At 69.1% G+C, this 20,588-nt stretch overlaps 2 protein-coding genes across 2 annotated transcripts; one reads left to right on the top strand and one right to left on the bottom strand.

The window, feature by feature from the left end:
- Positions 1-22: 22 nt before the first annotated feature.
- Positions 23-19,571, top strand: NOTCH4 (notch receptor 4). The gene is made up of 26 exons (XM_043537678.1): positions 23-245; positions 4,155-4,230; positions 4,346-4,614; positions 5,857-6,195; positions 6,881-7,003; positions 7,472-7,705; positions 8,123-8,278; positions 10,108-10,407; positions 10,961-11,168; positions 11,247-11,392; positions 11,754-11,879; positions 12,112-12,200; positions 12,316-12,481; positions 12,704-12,888; positions 13,000-13,138; positions 13,231-13,334; positions 13,484-13,914; positions 14,310-14,681; positions 14,965-15,128; positions 15,382-15,601; positions 15,683-15,743; positions 15,931-16,075; positions 16,417-16,667; positions 17,904-18,051; positions 18,248-18,345; positions 18,714-19,571. Exons 1-26 carry the CDS (start codon positions 23-25, stop codon positions 19,032-19,034), a joined length of 5,094 nt encoding a protein of 1,697 aa, XP_043393613.1. The 3' UTR covers positions 19,035-19,571.
- Positions 19,572-19,705: 134 nt separating this feature from the next.
- GPSM3 (G protein signaling modulator 3) lies at positions 19,706-20,416 on the bottom strand (the record flags this gene model as incomplete). The annotated part of the gene is given in 1 exon segment (XM_037888875.1): positions 19,706-20,416. A coding segment is annotated over 1 exon segment (151 nt), but the record flags the coding sequence as incomplete, so codon positions are not given.
- Positions 20,417-20,588: the final 172 nt, after the last annotated feature.

Below are 20,588 nucleotides of genomic sequence, written 5' to 3'. Positions count from 1 at the left end.
AGGGGGGGCGGAGTGGCCCCCCATGGGGGCTCGGGCCCGGGGGCCGTGCAGGGGCAGGGTGCTCCCGGGCGTGTCGGGCTGGGGGAGGAAGGAGGCGGGTCCCTCCCCGCCCTGCATTGTGGGCTCAGGAAGCTCCGGACAATGGCCGGGCGGGGGCCGGGCTCGGGGCCGGGGGCTCCGGGGGCTCCGGGCGCCGGGCTCAGGGATGGGGCCGCTGCTGCTGCTGCTGCTGCCGCTGGCCCGAGGTACGGGGGGGGGGGGGAGAGCCCCCTGGCTGGGTGGGCACCTGCTGCCTGCGGGTGGGCCCGGCTGGCACCCGGGGGGTGTGCATGTACGTGTGTGTACGTGTGTGTACGTACCTGGGGTACCCGGCTGGCACCTTGTGTGTGTGTGTTTGTGGGTATGTGTGTTCCTGGCTGGCATCACTGTGTGTGTGTGTTTGTGGGTATGTGTGTTCCTGGCTGGCATCACTGTGTGTGTGTGTGTGTGTGTGTGTGTGTACCTGGTGTACCTGGCTGGCACCCGGGGTGTGTGCGTGTGTGTACGTACCTGGGGTACCCGGCTGGCACCCGGTGTGTGTGTGTTTGTGTGTATGTGTGTTCCTGGCTGGCATCATTGTGTGTGTGTGTGTGTGTGTGTGTGTGTGTGTGTACCTGGTGTACCTGGCTGGCACCCGGTGTGTGTGTGTGTGTGTGTGTGTTCCTGGCTGGCCCTGTGTGTGTGTGTGTGTGCGCGTGTGTGTGTACGTACCTGGGGTACCCGGCTGGCATGGTGTGTGTGTACCTGGCTGGCATCGCCTGTGTATGTGTTCCCAGCTGGCACTGTGTGCGTGTGTGTGTGTGTACCTGGTGTACCTGGCTGGCATGGTGTGTGTGTGGGTGTGTATTCCTGGCTGGCACTGTGTGTGTGTGTGTGTGTGTGGGTACCCGGCTGGCACCCTGTGTGTGTGTGTGGGGGTACCCGGCTGGCACCACGTGTGTGTAGTGGGGGTGTCGGTTCTCCCCCCCCCGACTGATTCTCACGCTCAGCGCCGCCCCCCCCGGAACCCCTCCCCGAGGGCCGGATGCCGCCGGGACAGAGTCACAGAGTCCGGAACAACAGGAAAACAACAGGAACTGGGGGGGCGGGATGCGGGCGGGGGAGTGGGGGTGTTGGGTGGGGAGGGGGGAGATTAGGCCCAGGCTGATGCCGGATTGGATCAATAAAGGCTCCGGGGGGGGGGGGGGGGAGGATAATTGGTGCCCGCTCGTGAGCGGGGGGTGGAATCGGTGCCCAGTGGCGGCAGGGCGCGGTGTGCCCATGTGCCCGCCTGCAATTATTGCCAATTACTGAATGCAAATGAAAGAATTGATGGGTGGGAATTTGATTGCACGGGCGGGGAGGGGGGCGAGGGAATTAATAGCGATGAAGGAACTGAGGTTAATTAATGGGCAGAGGGAGCCGGTGCCAAGCTGGGCGAGGGAGGGGGGAACTGACGCCAGGTAATGGGTGCTGGGGGCAGCAAGAGGATTAAAGGCAATGGGGGGGTAATTAGTGCTGTTTAATTAAGGGGGGCTGGAGTGCCCAGGGTGTCAGGAGTCCTGGGTTCTCTCCTGGCTCTGGGAGGGGAGTGGGGGCTGGTGGGTTAGAGCCGGGGGGAGGTGCTGGGAGCCAGGACTCCTGGGTTCCATCCCCAGCTCTGCCACTGCCCTGCTGGGTGACCTTGGTAAAGTCCCTTTCCCCACCCTGTACCTCAATTTCCCCATCCAGGCAATGGGGATTAAGATGCCGCCGACCTTTGTAAAGCACCGGGGATCTCTGTCCATACAGCTCCGAGCACTTTATAACGGAAGTGGGGCTCATTCTACTCAGTCTCCAGATGGGGAAACTGAGGCACAGAGGAGTGGCTAGGCCAGTGGCTGAGTCCCGGGAGCCAGCCCTCCTTGTGTTATTAAAGTGCGGTTCTAATGCTGGGTCATGGTACCTGTGGGGGCCCCCCCCACCACCACCGTCGGATGGTGAGAGCTGCCACCTCGAGGGACCAAATCCCGGGACATCCAGGCTGATCCTGAGCCCCTGGAGCCAGGCTGATGGCCACGCGCTGAGCACCCGGGCGCCTTTCCCAGCTGCCCAGACGAGGGGCAATCCTGGGAACACCTGGGGCGCTTCTCCTGAGCATGGGGTGGGTTTTGAGGAGGTCCCAGGGAGGCAATGGACGCTGGCAACATGGGCTGGAGGCAAAGGACCGTGTCCGGCAGCTAAACTCTGGCCTTGTCCTCACGTGGCCTCCCAGTTTTGCTCTCCTGGGACAGTTGCACATGTGGGACCCTTGTCCCAGGATAAAGGGGCCTTTTGCCAGTGTGGGGGGAGGCCCAGCGGTGGCCAAATCCTTGGTTGGTTTCCAGGAGAAGAAATGTCACCAAGTCCTGTTTCCCAGGTGAGTTCCTGGCTGCGAAATCCCCCGCGCCTGCTCGCAGCCAGCCCTGTGCCCAAGGAGCTGGCGTTGGTTTGGGGGCTGTGTGTGTCTGTGGGGGGGGGGCAGCAGGGGGGCGTTCTCAGGCCTGGGCCGTACAGCAGGTCAGACTCGATGCACTAATGGGCCCGTGGGGCTGTGACCGCTCACGCTCCCCCGGCTTTGGGCTGCAGCTGGGGAACAGAAAAGCAGATTCCTCGAAACGCAAACGCTGGGGATGGGATGGGGGTTGGGGGCAGGGCCGTGGCGGCCAGGAAAGGCCTGGCAGGCCGTTTCCAGCTGCTCCTTTCGCTCGGGGAAAACCGTGTCGTGTCCCTGTGCTCACGGGGCGTCACTTCGCTTTGGTTTACACGGTCTAGAGACCACCACTGCTAGCAGCCGTGTAAACAAGCCAGCGTCACGCTACGCTGGACTGACAGCTCTCAGGTGTCAGGGGAGCAGCCCTGTGAGTCTGTATCCGCAAAAAGAACAGGAGGACTCGTGGCACCTTAGAGACGAACCCATTTATCTGAGCATCCGCTTTCGTGGGCTACAGCTCCCTGCATCGGCTGCATCCTATGTGTATGTATTTGTATTTTAAAATATTGAATAGACTATTATACTTACTGTCTGTTCGAACAAATATTAAATGGAATAACTGTTCCACAAGTAAAATATATCGAAATAGTAAATAGAATAGCTCAGTGGTTTGAGCATTGGCCTGCTAAACCCAGGGTTGCGAGTTCAATCCTTGAGGGGGCCATTTAGGGATCTGGGGCAAAGATTGGGGCCTGGTCCTGCTTTGAGCAGGGGGTGGGAGGAGATGACCTCCTGGGGTCCCTTCCCACCCTGATAGTCTGTGATTCCATAATATTAAAATTCTATATTTGACATTCCATGCGATGTAGTCGTACCAATTTGAATATTCGTGTCGTCTGATATAGTTTCCTCCATACGACTCTGGTACCATATCCACGCTGGTAGCTCGATAATGCCGTATCGCTGTATCTATTCGGGTGAGGATTGTGTCTGATACCCTAAAATACTGACCCGACTATTCGCTGTACACCATAGCCCAATACAGTGTGTGTACAATTACGGTTCAAACAAGGTTCATATTACAATATTAAATCGATCTCACGGCGTCTTAACACAGGAATCTCTCGATACTATTTCGGCAGAGAGGCCACGGCTGTATAAACCCCAGGGCTGTTTCCATGTGGCCGTGTCCTGGGTACAACTACCTTGCAACCGTCCGGTAAACGCCGCGAGTTCTGCGCTCGGCCCGGTGGTGTGCGAGATACGAAATACGCACCCAGCCGGACGCTGTCCTGGGCTACGTCACACCCAATATTCCACCATTTCATCCCATCTACAACTGGAAACACAATTCACAGAAATGCTTGACCCCCCCTCCGGGCAGCTGCCCCCCTGCCTGGCAGGACTCCTGGGTTCTCTGTGCCGGCTGGTTCCGTCCCCACTGGGCTCCGGTCTGGGATTGTGCTGGAGAGGAGATTCCCCCGTCTTGGGGGGCAGGAGCTAAAGGGGAATAGGCTCCTTTATCCCGGGATGGGGGTGTCTGTACTGGGGGATTATCCTGCGATAAGGACCCCGGGCAAGGTACAGCCGGGGCTCTGGGGTAGGGGTGGAGGGCCGGGGAGATGGGGTCTCTGTGTCTGTGGGTGATCTGACCCCCCTGTCTGTCTGTCCACCCCCCACCCAGGTCTGACCTGCGCCCGGGATCCCTGCACGAATGGGGGCACTTGCATGGCACACCCCGATGGGAGCCACTCCTGCTTGTGAGTTCAGGGGACCCCAGAGGGAGGGAGCTGATTGGTGGGTTTTGGGGAGAGGTAAAAATGGGGGGCCTAGCATCTTCCCTCATCACCGGACTCCTGGGTTTTGTCTCCCTAGGTGCCCCCCCAGTTTTGTGGGGGAGTCATGCCAGTTCCAGGACCCATGCCGCCCCGGGCGCTGCTGGAATGGGGGCACCTGCTTCCCCCGGCTCTTCCACCCCTCGGCGCCCCCCACCTACACCTGCTCCTGCCCCCCAGGGTTCACCGGGGACGAGTGCCAGGGGGCCGTGGGCGACCCCTGCTTCCCCTCGCCCTGCCAGAAACGTGGCACCTGCCAGCGCCTGCCCAGCGCCCAGTACCGGTGCTTGTGCATGGAAGGATGGACAGGTAGGTGCCCGGATGCCTGGGTTCTTCCCCCGGCTCTGGGAGGGGAGTGGGGGCTGGTGGGTTAGAGCAGAGGGGCCTGGAGCCAGGACTCCTGGGTTCTACCCCCATCTCGGGGAGGGGGGTGGGGGCTGGTGGGTTGGAGCAGGGCGGACTGCAAGCCAGGACTCCTGGGTTCTCTCCCCGGCTCTGGGAGGGGAGTGGGGGTGGTGGGTTGGAGCAGGGGGGCTGGGAGCCAGGACTCCTGGGTTCTCTCCCCAGCTCGAGGAGGGGAGTGGGGGTGGTGGCTTAGAGCAGGGGGGCCGGGAGCCTGGATGCCTGGGTTCTCTCCCCAGCTCTGGGAGGGGAGTGGGGGTGGTGGGTTGGAGCAGGGGGGCCGGGAGCCAGGACTCCTGGGTTCTCTCCCCAGCTCGAGGAGCGGAGTGGGTGTGGTGGGTTAGAGCAGGGGGGCCGGGAGCCAGGACTCCTGGGTTCTCTCCCCAGCTCGAGGAGGGGAGCGGGGGTGGTGGGTTGGAGCAGGGGGGCTGGGAGCCAGGACTCCTGGGTTCTAGCCCCAGCTCTGGGGGGGGAGTGGGGGTGGTGGGTTGGAGCAGGGGGGCTGGGAGCCAGGACTCCTGGGTTCTCTCCCCAGCTCTGGGAGGGGAGTGGGGGTGGTGGGTTGGAGCAGGGGGGCCGGGAGCCCGGACTCCTGGGTTCTAGCCCCAGCTCTGGGAGGGGAGTGGGGGTGGTGGGTTGGAGCAGGGGGGCCGGGAGCCAGGACTCCTGGGTTCTCTCCCCAGCTCGAGGAGCGGAGTGGGTGTGGTGGGTTAGAGCAGGGGGGCCGGGAGCCAGGACTCCTGGGTTCTCTCCCCAGTTCGAGGAGGGGAGCGGGGGTGGTGGGTTGGAGCAGGGGGGCCGGGAGCCCGGACTCCTGGGTTCTCTCCCCAGCTCTGGGAGGGGAGTGGGGGTGGTGGGTTGGAGCAGGGGGGCTGGGAGCCAGGACTCCTGGGTTCTCTCCCCAGCTCTGGGAGGGGAGTGGGGGTGGTGGCTTAGAGCAGGGGGGCCGGGAGCCCAGACTCCTGGGTTCTAGCCCCAGCTCTGGGAGGGGAGTGGGGGTGGTGGGTTGGAGCAGGGGGGCCGGGAGCCAGGACGCCTGGGTTCTCTCCCCAGCTCTGGGAGGGGAGTGGGGGTGGTGGGTTGGAGCAGGGGGGCTGGGAGCCCGGACGCCTGGGTTCTCCCCCGGCTCTGACGCGGGGTCCCGTCCAGGTGAGAACTGCCAGCTGATGGATTTCTGCCCCACCAACCCCTGCGCCAACGGGGGCAGCTGCCTGCTCACCTACCCGCACATCGTGTGCCGGTGCCGGCCCGGCTTCGACGGCCACACCTGCCAGCACGACGTCAACGAGTGCTACCGGGACCCCGGGCCCTGCGCCCACGGGGCCACCTGCCTCAACAGCCTGGGCTCCTTCCGCTGCCTCTGCCCCCCCGGCCTCTCCGGCCCCCGCTGCCAGCACCGAGCCGGGCCCTGCCCCGCCGGGCTGTGCCTGCACGGCGGGGCCTGCCGCCCCCTGCCCGGCGGCTACCACGCCTGCCTGTGCCCGCCAGGTGGGGGCTGCGCCGCGGGGGGTCTGGGCCGGGGGAGGGGGTGGTGGGGCGGGGGTAGGGGGCTGGGCTGGGGTTGGGGGCCGGGCAGGGGGCAGTGGGGCTGGGCAGGGGGCGGTGGGGCGGGGGCTGGGCTGCGGTTGGGGGCCAGGGTGGGGGTAGGGGGCGGGGCTGGGCTGGCGTTGGGGGTCAGGCAGGGGGCAGTGGGGTGGGGGCAGGGGTCGGGGGCTGGGGCAGGGGGCGGTGGGGCGGGGGCTGGGGTAGGGGGCTGGGTAGGGGGCGGGGCTGGGCTGGGGTTGGGGGTCAGGGCAGGGGGTGGTGGGGCGGGGGCTGAGCCGGGGTAGGGGGCTGGGCAGGGGGAGGTGGGTCGGGGGCCGCCAGTCAAGATGGCCGCCAGGCCCAGGCCCCCCCCGCCCCCCACTGGCCCGTCCCGGTTTGGCCCCCTGTTTCCGGCTGTTATGGCCGTGGGGCCGGTACGGGAGGGGGCTCATTGGAACCAGACCCTTTCCTGGGGGCACTGGGAATGGGGGGGACTCGGAGGGGGGTCAGCAGGCTCCCCCGGAGGCCAGTCTCCAAGGTGGCCGACCTCCCCAGCCCCTCCACCCTGGGTCCCAACATGGCCGCCCGCTGCGGGGGAGCGACTGCGGCTGAATTACCCCCCCCGGGGGCGTCTTTCTGTCCCCCCCAGGGTACACGGGGCCGCGGTGCGAGGTGAACCCCGACGACTGCATGGGGCATCACTGCCGGAACGGGGGGGCCTGCCAGGACGGGTTGGGGACGTACTCCTGCCTCTGCCCCCCGGGCTGGACGGGTGAGTAGGGCCCCCCACAGCCCTTACTGGGGACAGGACCCAGGCGTCCTGGCTCCCAGCCCCCTCCCCCCCCCCGCTCTAACCACCAGACCCCACTCCTCCCCCAGAGCCAGGGAGAGAACCCAGGCGTCCTGGCTCCCAGCCGCGCCACCCCCCTCTAACCACCAGACCCCACTCCTCCCCCAGAGCCAGGGAGAGAACCCAGGCGTCCTGGCTCCCAGCCGCGCCACCCCCCTCTAACCACCAGGCCCCACTCCTCTTGCAGAGCCAGGGAGAGAACCCAGGCGTCCTGGCTCCCAGCCCCCTTCTGCCCCCCCCAGCTCTAAGCACCAGGCCCCACTCCTCCGCCAGAGCCAGGGAGAGAACCCAGGCGTCCTGGCTCCCCCCCGCCCCCGCTCTAACCCCTAGGCCCTCCTCCCCTGGTGGGGCTGGGAGGGAACCCCGGCGTCCTGACGCCCTGCCCCACAGGCTGGGACTGCTCGGGGGACGAGGACGAGTGCCTGGCGCGGGCCCCCCCCTGCCACCACGGCGGCACCTGCCACAACCTGCCGGGGGGTTTCCGCTGCGTCTGCGTCAACGGCTGGTCGGGCGCCAGCTGCAGCCACAACGTGGACGACTGCGTCTCGGCCACCTGCCACGCCGGGGCCACCTGCCTGGACCGCGTGGGCACCTTCCTCTGCCAGTGCCCCCCGGGGCGCACAGGTGGGGCCCGGCCTGGGGGTGGGGACGGGGACGGGGCCTGGCCCCTGTGGGGGGCGCCGGCTCCCCCCGGCCCCAGGGTGGGGACTGGCTGGCTCAGGGGGGCGGGGAATGGGGCAGGGGCCTGGCCCCTGTGGGGGGCGCCGGCTCCCCCCGGCCCCAGGGCGGGGACTGGCTGGGGCAGGGGGGTGGGGAACGGGGCCGGGGCCTGGGACTGGCTGGGGCAGGGGGGCAGGGAATGGGGCAGGGGCCTGGCCCCTGTGGGGGGCGCCGGCTCCCATCTGGCCCCAGGGCGGGGACTGGCTGGCTCAGCGGGGCGGGGGACGGGGACGGGGCCTGGCCCCTGTGGGGGCGCCGGCCCCGATCTGGGTGCGGCTGGCTCTGGGTGGGAGCGTCTCTCACCCCGCCCCCTGCCCCCAGGGCTCCTGTGCCACCTGAGGGACGCCTGCCTGAGCAGCCCCTGCCACGCGGAGGCCTCGTGCGACACCAACCCCCTGACGGGCTCGGCCGTCTGCGTGTGCCAGCCGGGCTACACCGGGCCCACCTGCCGGCAGGACCTGGACGAGTGCCAGAGGGGTGCGTGGGGGCCGGGGCCCGGGGGGGCTGTTGCGCTGCGGGGGGGCCGCCGGGTCTCGCTGAGCGCGTGGGCCGGGCACGTGCCTTGTCTCCCCGTGGCTGCGCGTGCTTTGCACGCTTACGCACCATCGTGTGTGTCTGTGCGTGTGACGGGGTCACCGGGCCGTGCTCGGGAACTGCCCCTCACTCCTGACCCGCAGCCCCCCGGCTCTGCCGCTGCCCCGTGTCACGGGGTCCCCCACGGAGCCGGGCAGGACTCTGGGGGAGTCCCCTCTCTGGGGGCAGCCTGTCCCCAGGGCACACAGCTCAGCCGGCTTCCCCCTTCCCGGGTCCGACCCCGGAGCCTCCAGCCTCCTCTGCCCCTCCGGGCGCTTCCCCCAGCGAGTCCGCCCGGGCGGGGTCCTGGGGGCCAGAGGGTCCTGCCCCCCAACTTCGCAGTCAGACGGGACTCTCAGCCAGCCAGGAAAACAGAAGGTTTATTAGACGACAGGAACATGGTCTAACACAGAGCTTGTAGGGCAGAGAACAGGACCCCTCAGCTGGGTCCATTTTGGGGGGCAGCGAGCCAGACAACCACGTGTGCCCTTCACTCCATGTCCCAGCCAGACCCCAAAACTGAAACTCTCTCCAGCCCCCCAACCCCCTCCTCTGGGCTTTGTCCCTTTCCCGGGCCAGGAGGGCACCTGATTCCTTTGTTCTCCAACCCTTTAGCTGTCACCTTGCAGGGGGGAAGGGCCCAGGCCATCAGGTGCCAGGAAACAGGGTGTCGGCCATTCTCTGTGTCCAGACCCCTGCACACACCTGCCCTCTAGGGCTCTGCAATGATCATACACCCTTACCCCACCCCCTAGATACTTAAGAACTGCCTAGGGGAAACTGAGGCACCCCCACACTATTCAGAGGAAACATTCAGAACAGTCCCACTTTGTCACAGGCTGGACGTGCATGTTTGTGTTGTTTGTGTGTCTCCATGTGCATCACATGACGGTGTGTGTGCATTGCGTGTCTGGGCGTATCCTCCATGTGTGTCTGTGTGTGTTGTCTACCCATGTTCCTCGCGTGTCGGTGCGTGGCCCCCCCGAGTCCGGGCCTGTTCCTCACGTGTCGGTGCGTGGCCCCCCTGACTCCGGGCGTGTTCCTCGCGTGTCGGTGTGTGGCCCCCCCGAGTCCGGGCGTGTTCCTCGCGTGTCAGTGCGTGGCCCCCGAGTCCGGGCGTTTTCCTCGCGTGTCGGTGCATGGCCCCCCCGAGTCCGGGCGTTTTCCTCGCGTGTCGGTGCATGGCCCCCCCGAGTCCGGGCGTTTTCCTCGCGTGTCGGTGCATGGCCCCCCCGAGTCCGGGCGTTTTCCTCGCGTGTCGGTGCGTGCCCCCCCCCGAGTCCAGGCGTGTTCCTCGCGTGTCGGTGCATGGCCCCCCCGAGTCCGGGCGTTTTCCTCGCGTGTCGGTGCGTGGCCCCCCCCGAGTCCAGGCGTGTTCCTCGCGTGTCGGTGCGTGGCCCCCCCGAGTCCGGGCGTGTTCCTCACGTGTCGGTGTGTGGCCCCCCCAAGTCCAGGCGTGTTCCTTGTGTGTTGGTGCGTGGCCCCCCCGACTCCGGGCGTGTTCCTCGCGTGTCGGTGCGTGGCCCCCCCGAGTCCGGGCGTGTTCCTCACGTGTCGGTGTGTGGCCCCCCCAAGTCCAGGCGTGTTCCTTGTGTGTTGGTGCGTGGCCCCCCCGACTCCGGGCGTGTTCCTCGCGTGTCGGTGCGTGGCCCCCCCGACTCCGGGCGTGTTCCTCGCCTGGCGTCGCCGTGTCGGCCCCCCGAGTCCAGCCCCCTGACCTGCCCCCCCCGCAGGGGCGGAGCCGTGCGAGCACGGGGGGCGCTGTGAGAACGCCGTGGGCTCCTTCCGGTGCCGCTGCCCGGCCGGCTACACGGGCTCCCGGTGCGAAGCCGACCTGAACGAGTGCCTGAGCCAGCCCTGCCAGCGGGGGGCGCCCTGCCTGGACCTGCTGGGCCACTTCCAGTGCCTCTGCCCCCCCGGCTTCGAGGGGCCCACGTGCGAGCGAGAGGTGGACGCCTGCGCCAGTCACCCCTGTGGGAACGGGGGGCGCTGCCAGGCCGGGGCGGGGGCCTTCCGCTGCCACTGCCCCCCCGGTGAGACGCCCCCCAGGGGCCAGCGGGGACTGGGCTTGGACCGGGATCCGGGGGGAGGCTGGGGGCTGTCACTGGGGGGGCTGGGCATAGACCGGGGATTTGGGGGGCTGGGGGTTGTCTCGGGGGGCTGGGCATGGATTTGGAATTGGGGGGCTGGGGGCTGTTTCAGGGGCGCTGGGCATAGACTGGGGATTTGGGGGGCTGGGGGCTGTCTCGGGGGGCTGGGCATAGACTGGGGATTTGGGGGGCTGGGGGTTGTCTCGGGGGGCTGGGCATGGATTTGGAATTGGGGGGCTGGGGGCTGTCTCAGGGGCGCTGGGCATAGACTGGGGATTTGGGGGGCTGGGGGCTGTCTCAGGGGGGCTGGGCATGAGCCAGGAATTGGGGGGCTGGCCATGGACTGGGATTTGGGGGATCTGTCTCTGTTGGGGGACATTAGAAGTGGGGCAGGGGACACTGGCATGGGGGGCAGATTTGGGTGACTCCCCTGGGGGACATGGGAGAGGGGCTGGGGGGCTGGAGGGAATGGGTAGGAGCCTCCCTGACCCCACAGTTGCCCCAGGGTTCGAGGGGCCGCGCTGCCTGGAGGAGGTGGGAGCCTGCGCCAGCGACCCCTGCCCGGGGGGCACCTGCCTGGAGGTCGCGGGCGGCTTCTCCTGCCTCTGCCCCCCGGGCTTCACGGGCCCCGACTGCGCCCCCTGGAGCGACGCCTGCAGCCAGCGGCCCTGCACCCAGGGCACCTGCCACAGCCACCCGCAGGGGTAAGGGGGGGCCGGGGGGCGGGGGGCAGGGGGAGGGGCCGGAGCCTCAGACTGACCCTGCCCCCCTGCCCCACGCAGGTCTCTGTGCGTCTGCGCCCCCGGCTGGACGGGCCGGGACTGCTCGGCCGAGATCGACCCCTGCGATTCGGGGCCCTGCCCCCCGGGGGCGACCTGCCAGCCCCAGCCCCCCGGCTACAACTGTACCTGCCCCCAGGGGTTCACAGGTAACGGTGCCCCCCCTCCTGACCCGCACCCCCCGCAGCCCTGCCGGTGCCCCCCCGACACGCAGCCCCCCCCTCAGCCCCGCCGGTGCCCCCCCTCCTGACCCGCACCCCCGCAGCCCTGCCGGTGCCCCCCCGACACGCAGCCCCCCCCCGCAGCCCCCCCTGACCCGCACCCCCCCCAAGCTCTGCCGGTGCCCCCCACCCGCAGTCCCGCCAGTGCCCCCCCAAAACGCAGCCCCCCCTCCCGACCCGCAGCCCTGCCGGTGTCCCCCCTCCCGACCCGCAGCCCCTGCTAACCCAGCCCTGGGCCCCCCCACTGTCTCTGCCCCCCAGGTGTGATGTGCGAGGAGGAGCTGGACAGGTGCCGGGGGGGGGCCGTGTCAGAACGGGGGCACCTGCCAGAACAGCCCCTCTGGATACCTCTGCCTCTGCCCCCCGGGGTTCAGCGGGGAGCGTTGTGAGAGCGACCTGGACCAGTGCGCCCCCAGTGAGTGTGGGGGGGGGCTCGGTGATACTGGGGGGGCAAGGGAGGGGGGCGGTCTCAGGGCTGGGGGGTACTGGGGGGGTGGGGCCAAGGGGGTGGGGGGTCTCAGGGGTGGGGGTCAGGGAGGCTTGTACTGGGAGGGGGTGGGGGGTCTCAGGGCTGGGAGACTGGGCCGGGGGCATGGGGCCGAGGGCACCATGTGGGGCTGTTGGCACTGACCCCATCTCTCCCCCAGATCCCTGCAGGAACGGCGGGTCCTGCCTGGATGGGGCCGGAGCCTTCACCTGCCTCTGCCCCCCGGGGTTCAGTGGGGAGCGCTGCCAGGTGAGGGGCACGGGGCGGGGCACAGACTGGGGGGAGGAGGCAGGGGAGGGGGGGTACAGTGTCTCCCCTCTGCGGGGCTGGGGGTTCTCCCTGACGGTCTCTCTCTCTCCCCCAGACGCCGCTGCCCCCCCGCTGCCCCCCATGCCAGAACGGGGGGCGCTGCCAGCTGGGCGGCCTTTCCCCACCCCGCTGTCGCTGCCCCCCAGCCTGGGGGGGGTCCCCTATGCCAGGAGCCACAGAGCCCCTGCCAGGCGGCCGCCCAGAGACGAGGTGCCTACGGGGTGGGTGGGGAGGGAGACGGGGGGAGGAGTGGGGGGGCAGGAGGTCTGGGGGTTCAAGGAGAAGAAATGGGGGGAGTGGGGGAGGGGGACTAGGGGACGCCAGGGGGAGTGGGGTAGCAGGAACATGGGGAGGGGTGGGGACAGTGGGGGGGAAAGGGGAGCTCCTGCGGGGATGTGGGGGGCAGCTCCATCCGGGGGCTCATTGCCCTGCTCTGCTCCCAGGGGTGCGGCTGGAGGATCTGTGTGGGAATGGGGGGCGCTGCGTGGACGGGGGGGGGACCCCACGCTGCGCCTGTCCCCCAGGCTGGGGGGGCCCATCCTGCCGCGAGGAGGCTGATCGGTGCCAACCGGACCCCTGTGAACATGGGGCCACCTGCCTGGCCCGGCCCGGGGGCTACGTCTGCCAGGTGAGCTCCCCCGGACACCGGGGTCCCTGCCCGGATGCTGGGTCCCTCGCCCTGCGCTGGGAGGCGGGGGACCCTGCCTGGGCTGACCCCCGGCCTCTCCCCCCACTGCAGTGCTTGCCTGGGCAGCGCGGGGTGAACTGCTCCGAGCCGGTGCCGGGGGGCCCCTGCCAGCCCCAGCCCTGCCAGAACGGGGGCACCTGCAGCCAGCGCCCCGCCGGCCCCCACTGCGCCTGCCCCCCTGGCACTCACGGTAAGGGGGCGAGGGCAGGGTGGGGGTGGGGTTGTTGGGGGTGGCGGGGCACTGAGAGGGCCTGTTCTAACCCTCCCGTGCCCCCCTGCCAGGGTCCAGGTGTGAGTCAGTGATTGACAGCTGCCCATGTGCCCATGGGGGGACCTGCGCTGAGATGGGCAGCACCCCCTCCAACTTCACCTGTCGCTGCCCTCCGGTGAGCCCCCCCGGACGCCTGGGTCCTTTCCCCACTCTCCCTTACCCGGACGCCTGGGTCCCTTTCCCCGCTCTCCCTCCCCTGCCGGACGCCTGGGTCCCTTTCCTCATTATCCATCTGACCCCCACCTCCTTTCCGCGCCCCCCCAGGGTTACAGCGGTGCCACCTGTGACCTCCAGCTGCCCCCCTGCGGATCCCACTACTGCCACCACGAAGGGGTGTGTGTCCAGCACCCGGCTGGTCCCCGCTGCCTCTGCCCAGGGGGCTACGGGGGCCCTGACTGCCTCCAGCCCCGCCCCCCGTCTCCCTGCCCCCCCGGCGGCTCGGCCTGCCCCCCGCCTGGGGCGGGGAAGCCCTGCAGGGAGCTGGCGGGGGACGGCGTCTGCCACCCGGCCTGCAGCTCCCCCTCCAGCGCCTGGGACGGGGGCGACTGCTCGCTGGGGGTGCTGGACCCCTGGGCAGGGTGCCCGGCGCCGGAGCTGTGCCAGCCGGGCTTCCGCGACGGGCGCTGCCACCCCCCGTGCGACAGCGAGGCCTGTCTCTTCGACGGGTACGACTGCCGGCCCCCGGCCACCTGCAGGTGAGGGGGGCGTCCGGGGGGCAGCGGGCCAGGGCAGGACCTGCTGGCTCGGGGGCGGGGAATGGGGCAGGGGCCTGGCCCCCACAGGGACACCGGCTCTGAGCTAGGACTCGCTGGTGGGGTGGGCGGTTGGGGGTCTGGGATGGGGGGGTCTCATTGGGGGGATGAGAGTGGATCTGGGGGAGCTGCAGGGTGGGGGGAACATTGGGGGATCTGTGTGGGGGATCTGGGGGGCTATGAGGGTGATTGGAGGTTCAGGGGGTGTCTCCAGGTGTGACTGGGGGGCTGTGGGGGCAGATCCTGGGGGGGCTCTTTGGAGGGTGGATTAGGGGGGAATCTGGGAGGATCCGGGGGGGCTCTCCAGGGTACCCCCCAACCCGTGTCTCTGCCCCCAGCCCGGCCTACGCCCGCTACTGCCACGACCACTTTGCCGACGGACACTGCGACCGGGGCTGCCTGTCCCCCCAGTGCGGCTGGGACGGGGGGGACTGCGCCCCGGGGGGGGAGGGTGCGACCCTGGGGCTGGCGGCCGCCCTGCCCCCCGCAGCCCTGCCCGGCCTGCTCTACGCCCTGGCGCTGGCCCTGCGTGTGGGGCTGAGCCCCCGGCGCGACCCCCAGGGCCGGCCCAGGCTGTACCCCTACACGGGGCGTGAGGGGCCAGGCGGGGGGAACAGCTCCGGCTGGCGGCCCCCCCTGGGGCCCCCCCGCCCTGCTCCGGACCCCGCACCCACCGCAGCCAGCCAGGAGGGGGAGACAGACACCATCGGGTGAGTGAGACCCCCGAACCCCCAAATCCCCCCACCCCCTGAACCCCCAACCAACCCCGGGGACCCACCGACCCCACCAGGGGAGAGGGACACCGTCAGGTGAGACCCCCCCCAACCACCCCACTTCCGATCCCCCAATCAACATCCTGCCCCAACACAGACCCCACCCCCAGGGGAGACGGACCCCACTGGGGCGGGAACTCTGCCCCCCCAAACCTCCCTTTCCAGCTGCCCCCCAGGAACCCCCCCACGGACCCAGCCTGACCCCGTGCCGCCCCCCCAGGTCCGTCGTGTTCCTGGTGCTGGATGGGTCCCGCTGCGCCGGGCGCTGCCTGACAACCCCCGAGGGCGCCCGGCGGTTCCTGGGGGCCCTGGCCGCCTCCAACGCTCTGGGGGCGCTGACCCCCCACCCCCTGGCCGCCGTGTGGGTCGAAGAGGCAAGCAGTGGTAAGGGGGGGCTGGGGAGGGGTCAGGGCAGTGGGGGGCAGGTGATGTGGGGAGCACAGGCTGTGGGGGATCGGGGAGGGATACCGGCGGGGCGGGGGGCGGGCAATGAGGGAGGTGCAGGCCGGGGGGGGTCAGGGAGGGGTCTGGGCAGCAGGGCCAGGTTGGGAAGGGGTCCTAATAGCGGGGGTGGGGGGATCCATTATTGGGGGGCAGCCTGCCCCCCCATTTCACCCCCTGCCTCTCTGTTTCCCAGACCCCCAGGCCTCCGCCCCCCGGCTGCCCTGGCCCCTGCTCGGCAGCCTGCTCGCGGGGGGGCTGGCGCTGGCCCTGGGGGCCGTGGTCGGGGTCCAGCTGCGCCGTCGGGGGATGAGGAAACAGGGGGCGCTCTGGTTCCCCGCGGGGTTCGCCCGCCCCCGGGACCCCAACGCCCGGCGCCGCCGGGACCCCGTCGGGGAGGACGCCATCGGGCTGAAGTGAGTGACACCGTGACCCCCCCGCCCCACGGTGCCCCCGGGGGACGAGGCTGGGACGCTCACCCCACTTCTCCCCCCCAGGCCTCTGAAGCTGGAGCCCGAGTTCGAGGACGACGGGCAGCTGACCCCTCAGCAAATCAAGGTATCGGGGTGCCCCTGGCTGGGGACCCTGGGGAGCCAAGCGGGGACCCGTCCCTTCCCAGTGAGAAGTTGGGGGGCATTGCCCAGAGGGAGGGGCTGGGAGCCCCAAAGGCAGGGGCTGGCTGGGGAGGTGGTAACACTTGGGGGCCTCCTTTGGGGTCCGTTAATCCCCATCCCCCTCCTGCCAGGCCGACGCCCCCCCCCCGGACCAGGACTGCCGGCAATGGACACCCAAGCACCTTGGCGCTGGGGCTCCCATCCCACAATGCATCATGCCGACCCCGCCCCAGGACGAGGACCCCGAGGGGCGGGACCTCAACGCCAGGGGGCCAGGTGAGGGGCTGGGCGGGGTCCCCCCTCCCTGTATCCCCAAACATACACAGAGCCAGTACAGCCTGGGGAGTTAGATGACAGGGGGATGTCCTGCCCACAGGAAGTTCCACCCACAGGAGCCAGAGGAAAGGAGGAAGTTCCGCCCACTAGGCATGGGAATTCCTGCCCTGCCGGAAGTGGGTGAAAGGGGGAAGTCCCGCCCCCCATGGCAAGAAGTTGGGTGAGAGGGGGAAGTGCCGCCCACAGGAAGTGGGAAAACAGGAAACCCCGGCCCAGGGCAGGCAGGGAAAGGGGGAAGTCCCGCCCCCACCCTGATGTTTGTCTCTCCGCCCCCACGGCAGATGGGGTGACGCCGCTGATGGCAGCAGTGTGCGCGGGGGGCGCCGTGGGGGAGCTGCTGGCGCAGGGGGCGCGGCTGGACGCCCAGACGGACGCGACGGGGGAGACGGCCCTGCACCTGGCTGCCCGCTTTGCCCGGGCTGGCGCCGTCCGCAGCCTCCTGGACGCCGGCGCCGACCCCAACGTGCGGGACCGGGCGGGGCGCAGCCCCCTGCACAGTGCCATCGGGGCCGACGCCCTGGGGGCCTGCCAGGTACGGGGGAGGGCGGTGAGCGTGGGGGGAGGTGGGGACAGGAATTGGGGGATCTGGGGAGAGACAGGGACTTGGGGGACAGTGGGGGGTCCCTCTCTAGCCCTGCAGAGAGTTGGCTGTTGCCACTTTGTCCTCCACCCTCCCAGTTGGGCTGTTCACTCTGAGCCCTACTGATGGCTGGTGCAACCTGCTGCAGCATCCGGCCAAAACCCCCTAACCTCCCCCTCCCAGATGGCCCCGTCACGGCGTCCCCGGGCGATGCTCTGGACCTGCTCCCTACGAAGCCGGGCAGGACTCCGGGGGAGCCCCCTCTCTGGGAGCAGCCTGTCTGCAGGACACACAGCTCACCCGGCTTCCCCCTTCCTGGGTCTGACCCCGGAGCCTCCAGCCTCCTCTGCCCCTCTGTGCGCTTCCCACAGCGAGTCCGCCCAGGCGGGGTCCTGGGGGGGCCAGAGGGTCCTGCCCCCCAACTTCGCAGTCAGACGGGACTCTCAGCCAGCCGGGGAAACAGAAGGTTTATTAGACGACAGGAACATGGTCTAACACAGAGCTTGCAGGTGCAGAGAACAGGACCCCTCAGCCGGGTCCATTTTGGGGGGCCGGGAGCCAGACAACCCCGTCTGCCCTTCACTCCATGTCCCAGCCAGCCCCCAACTGAAACTCCCCCCAGCCCCTCCTCCTCTGGGCTTTGTCCCTTTCCTGGGCCAGGAGGGCACCGGATTCCTTTGTTCTCCAACCCTTCAGCTCTCACCTTGCAGGGGGGAAGGGCCCAGGGCATCAGTGGCCAGGAAACAGGGTGTCGCCCATTCTCTGTGTCCAGACCCCTGCACACACCTGCCCTCTAGGGCTCTGCAATGACAAGACCCCCTTACCCCACCCCACCACCTAGATACTGAAGAACTGCCTAGGGGAAACTGAGGCACCCCCACACTATTCAGAGGAAACATTAAGAACAGTCCCACTTCGTCACAGGCCCCCAGTCCCGAACCCGCAGCCCCCCCCTCCCCCCCCGGTACATCCCCCTGTTCCCAGGGCAGAAATCAAGTGTGAAATTCCGGGTGGGGGGCAGATCCCTGGGGGCCCTGGCTCGGGAGTGGGGGGCCCAGCTGGAAGCATCGGGGTGCAGGGCAACACAAGATGGCCACTCCACGGCTCGCCACACCACATGGGGCAAGGGGGCGGGGCGTGGGGCTGGAGGCCCCGCCCCTAATGTCCCACGCCCCATCCCTCCCCCAGATCCTTATTCGCTGCCGGCAGACGGACCTGGACGCCCGGATGAGCGACGGCGCCACCCCCCTGATCCTGGCCGCGCGCCTGGCGGTGGAGAGCGGGGCGGAGGAGCTGCTGCAGGGCGGGGCGGCCGTCAACGCCGCCGACAAGTGGGGTCAGCAGGGGGCGCCAGGGGGGCGGGTTGGGGGAGGGGACGGGGCCAGCCGGGTCGCCGGGGAGGGGATGGGGCCAGCCGGGGGGCGCCGGGGGGGCTGGGGCTGGCGGGGGGCGCCAGGGGGCTGCGCTGGGCGGGGGGAGACGGGCTGGCCGGGGGTCCTGGGTCCGCTGTCTCACCCCACCTCGCCCGGCAGGGAAGACCGCCCTGCACTGGGCTGCGGCTGTGAATAACGCCCGGGCTGCCCTCGCCCTGCTCCGGAGCGGCGCCAGCAAGGATGCCCAGGACAACCGGGTAATGGGGCCGGGACTGGGAGGGGTCCTCCATTAGCACAGCCCGGGGAGAACCCAGGAGTCCTGGCTCCCAGCCCCCTGCTCTAACCCACTAGCCCCCACTCCCCTCCCAGAGCCGGGGAGAGAACCCAGGCGTCCTGGCTCCCAGCTCCCTGCTCTAACCCACCAGCCCCCACTCCCCTCCCAGAGCCGGGGAGAGAACCCAGGAGTCCTGGCTCCCAGCCCCCCCAGCTCTAACCACCAGGCCCCACTCCCTTCCCAGAGCCGGGGAGAGAACCCAGGAGTCCTGGCTCCCAGCTCCCTGCTCTAACCCACCAGCCCCCGCTCCCCTCCCAGGCGTCCGGCGTCCTGACCCCCCCGTGCCCGCAGGCGCAGACCCCGCTGTTCCTGGCGGCCCGGGAGGGCAGCGCGGACGTGGCTCGGCTCCTGCTCCGGCACCGGGCCAGCCGGCAGCTCCCGGACGAGCTGGGCCACCTGCCCCGCGACGCCGCCCTGGCCCGCGCCCACCACGACCTGCTCTGCCTGCTGGACGACCCCCACCTGGGCCCCCCGCCTGGGCCCCGCCGCCCCCCCCGGCTCCGCCCCCTCCTGGAGCAGCCGGAGCCGCCCGCCCCCTGCCTGGTGCCCCGCCCCTCCCCGGCCCGCCGGCCCTGGGCTCCCGGCCAATCGGACGGCGCCATGGTGCAGTGACTCCGCCCCCGTGCGCTGCCGGGGAGGGGCTGCTGCTCGGATTGGACAGCGCAGGGGTGTGGCCGCGCCGGGCAGTGACATCACGGGGGGCGGAGCGAGCGCCGGAGGATGGTGTCAGAGACAGGACGTGAGGTCACACACTGGCGTGGTGACGCCCATGGGATGCTGACGTCGCAGTCACACGGAAGACAGTGATGTCACAACGTGCAGCCCGACGGACAGGAAGTGATGTCACCCGGGAGACTGGAAGCCATGGGGGCTCTGACATCATTGACAGGCTGTGACAGCGCCCAATGGAAAAGGACGACAGGCAGGAAGTGATGTCACACACCCAGGAACTGATGATGTCACACACATGGCCTTGTGATGTCATGGAGCAGAAAGAGGCGGGGCTTTGCAACCCCGCAGGGCACAGAGGGAGCGGTGGGGGGTGACCCCCCCGGCACCAACCCCTCTCTCTCCCCTGCCTCCGCCCCATATTTATACCCACACCCCCCCTCCCCCGCTGCTGGAGAATAAAGTCATCTGATGCCTCTGGCTCTGGCTGGGATAAAATGTCGGGAAGGGGGGTAGAGGGGGAAACTGAGGCACAGGGAGCCGCTGCCCAGTCCACACCCCACATTACACTCAGGAGTCCTGGCTCCCGCCCCCAGTCACACGCCGTCACCCCCTTTGCCCCTGCAGCTTTTTTACTTTTTCACATACATCAGGAATTAGGCTCAAAACACAGAGTCTCTGGCCCCCATCCCCCACCCGGGGTGGCTCTGTTGGGGGCAGGACCCCCAATCTTTGGTCTTTCCCCACTCCAGACCCACCGGGGGCGTCATGAGTTGTGTCTGGTCTCAGCCTGGATGCCCCAGCGCAGCGGGGTGCGGGGGTTCCCCATTCCTGCAGCGAGTTCAGCCTGGTCTCAGACCCTGGTCGTTGCTCTGGGTGGGGGGGACGTGGCTGGGGTCCCCCTTCCATGCACCGAGCCCTCTGTTCTCAGCTGAGCTCTTCAGGCCCCCCTCAATTCCTGCAGCAAGTTGGGGCCCATCTCAGCCAGCGGCATCAGTCAGGGCTTTCTGGGGGGGACCCCCATTTCTGCAGCGAGTTGTGTCCCTTCTCAGCTGTCAGCAGGGTGGGGTCGGAACGGGCCCCTGCCCCCAGTTTCAGCTGCTGTCTCCCCTATTCCTGCAGCAAGCTGGGCCTGGTCTCGGCCCCCCCTTCCCCTGCCCATCGGGGGGGGGCCTCAGCAGGGGTGGGGCAGCAGGGCAGTGGGGGGCTCCGAGCGCTGCTCCTCCATGCGTCCCCCCTGCACCCGCAGCAGCAGGTCGAAGAGCTCCTGGGCCCCCAGCGGGATGGGGGGGTCGCTGCGCTGCTCCTCCAGCCGCTGGCTCTGGGGGGGGACGGGGGGTTAGTGTCTGCAGCGGAGGGGGCTCAGAGGGCGTGGGGGGGCTAGGGTCTGCAGGGGGGGATGTGGGGGGCCTGTCAGGGGTCATGGGTGGGGGCTCTGGGGGGGCTATGTGGGGTCTGGGGGAGACAGGGCGGGTCTTGGGGGATCTCTGGAGTTCA

The sequence above is a fragment of the Chelonia mydas genome, unplaced genomic scaffold (genome assembly GCF_015237465.2).
Source record: "Chelonia mydas isolate rCheMyd1 unplaced genomic scaffold, rCheMyd1.pri.v2 scaffold_86_arrow_ctg1, whole genome shotgun sequence".
NCBI classification, from domain to species: Eukaryota; Metazoa; Chordata; order Testudines; family Cheloniidae; genus Chelonia; species Chelonia mydas.
The sequence above is the reverse complement of the archived record's forward strand: the minus strand, read 5'-3'. Positions and strand labels throughout refer to the sequence as shown.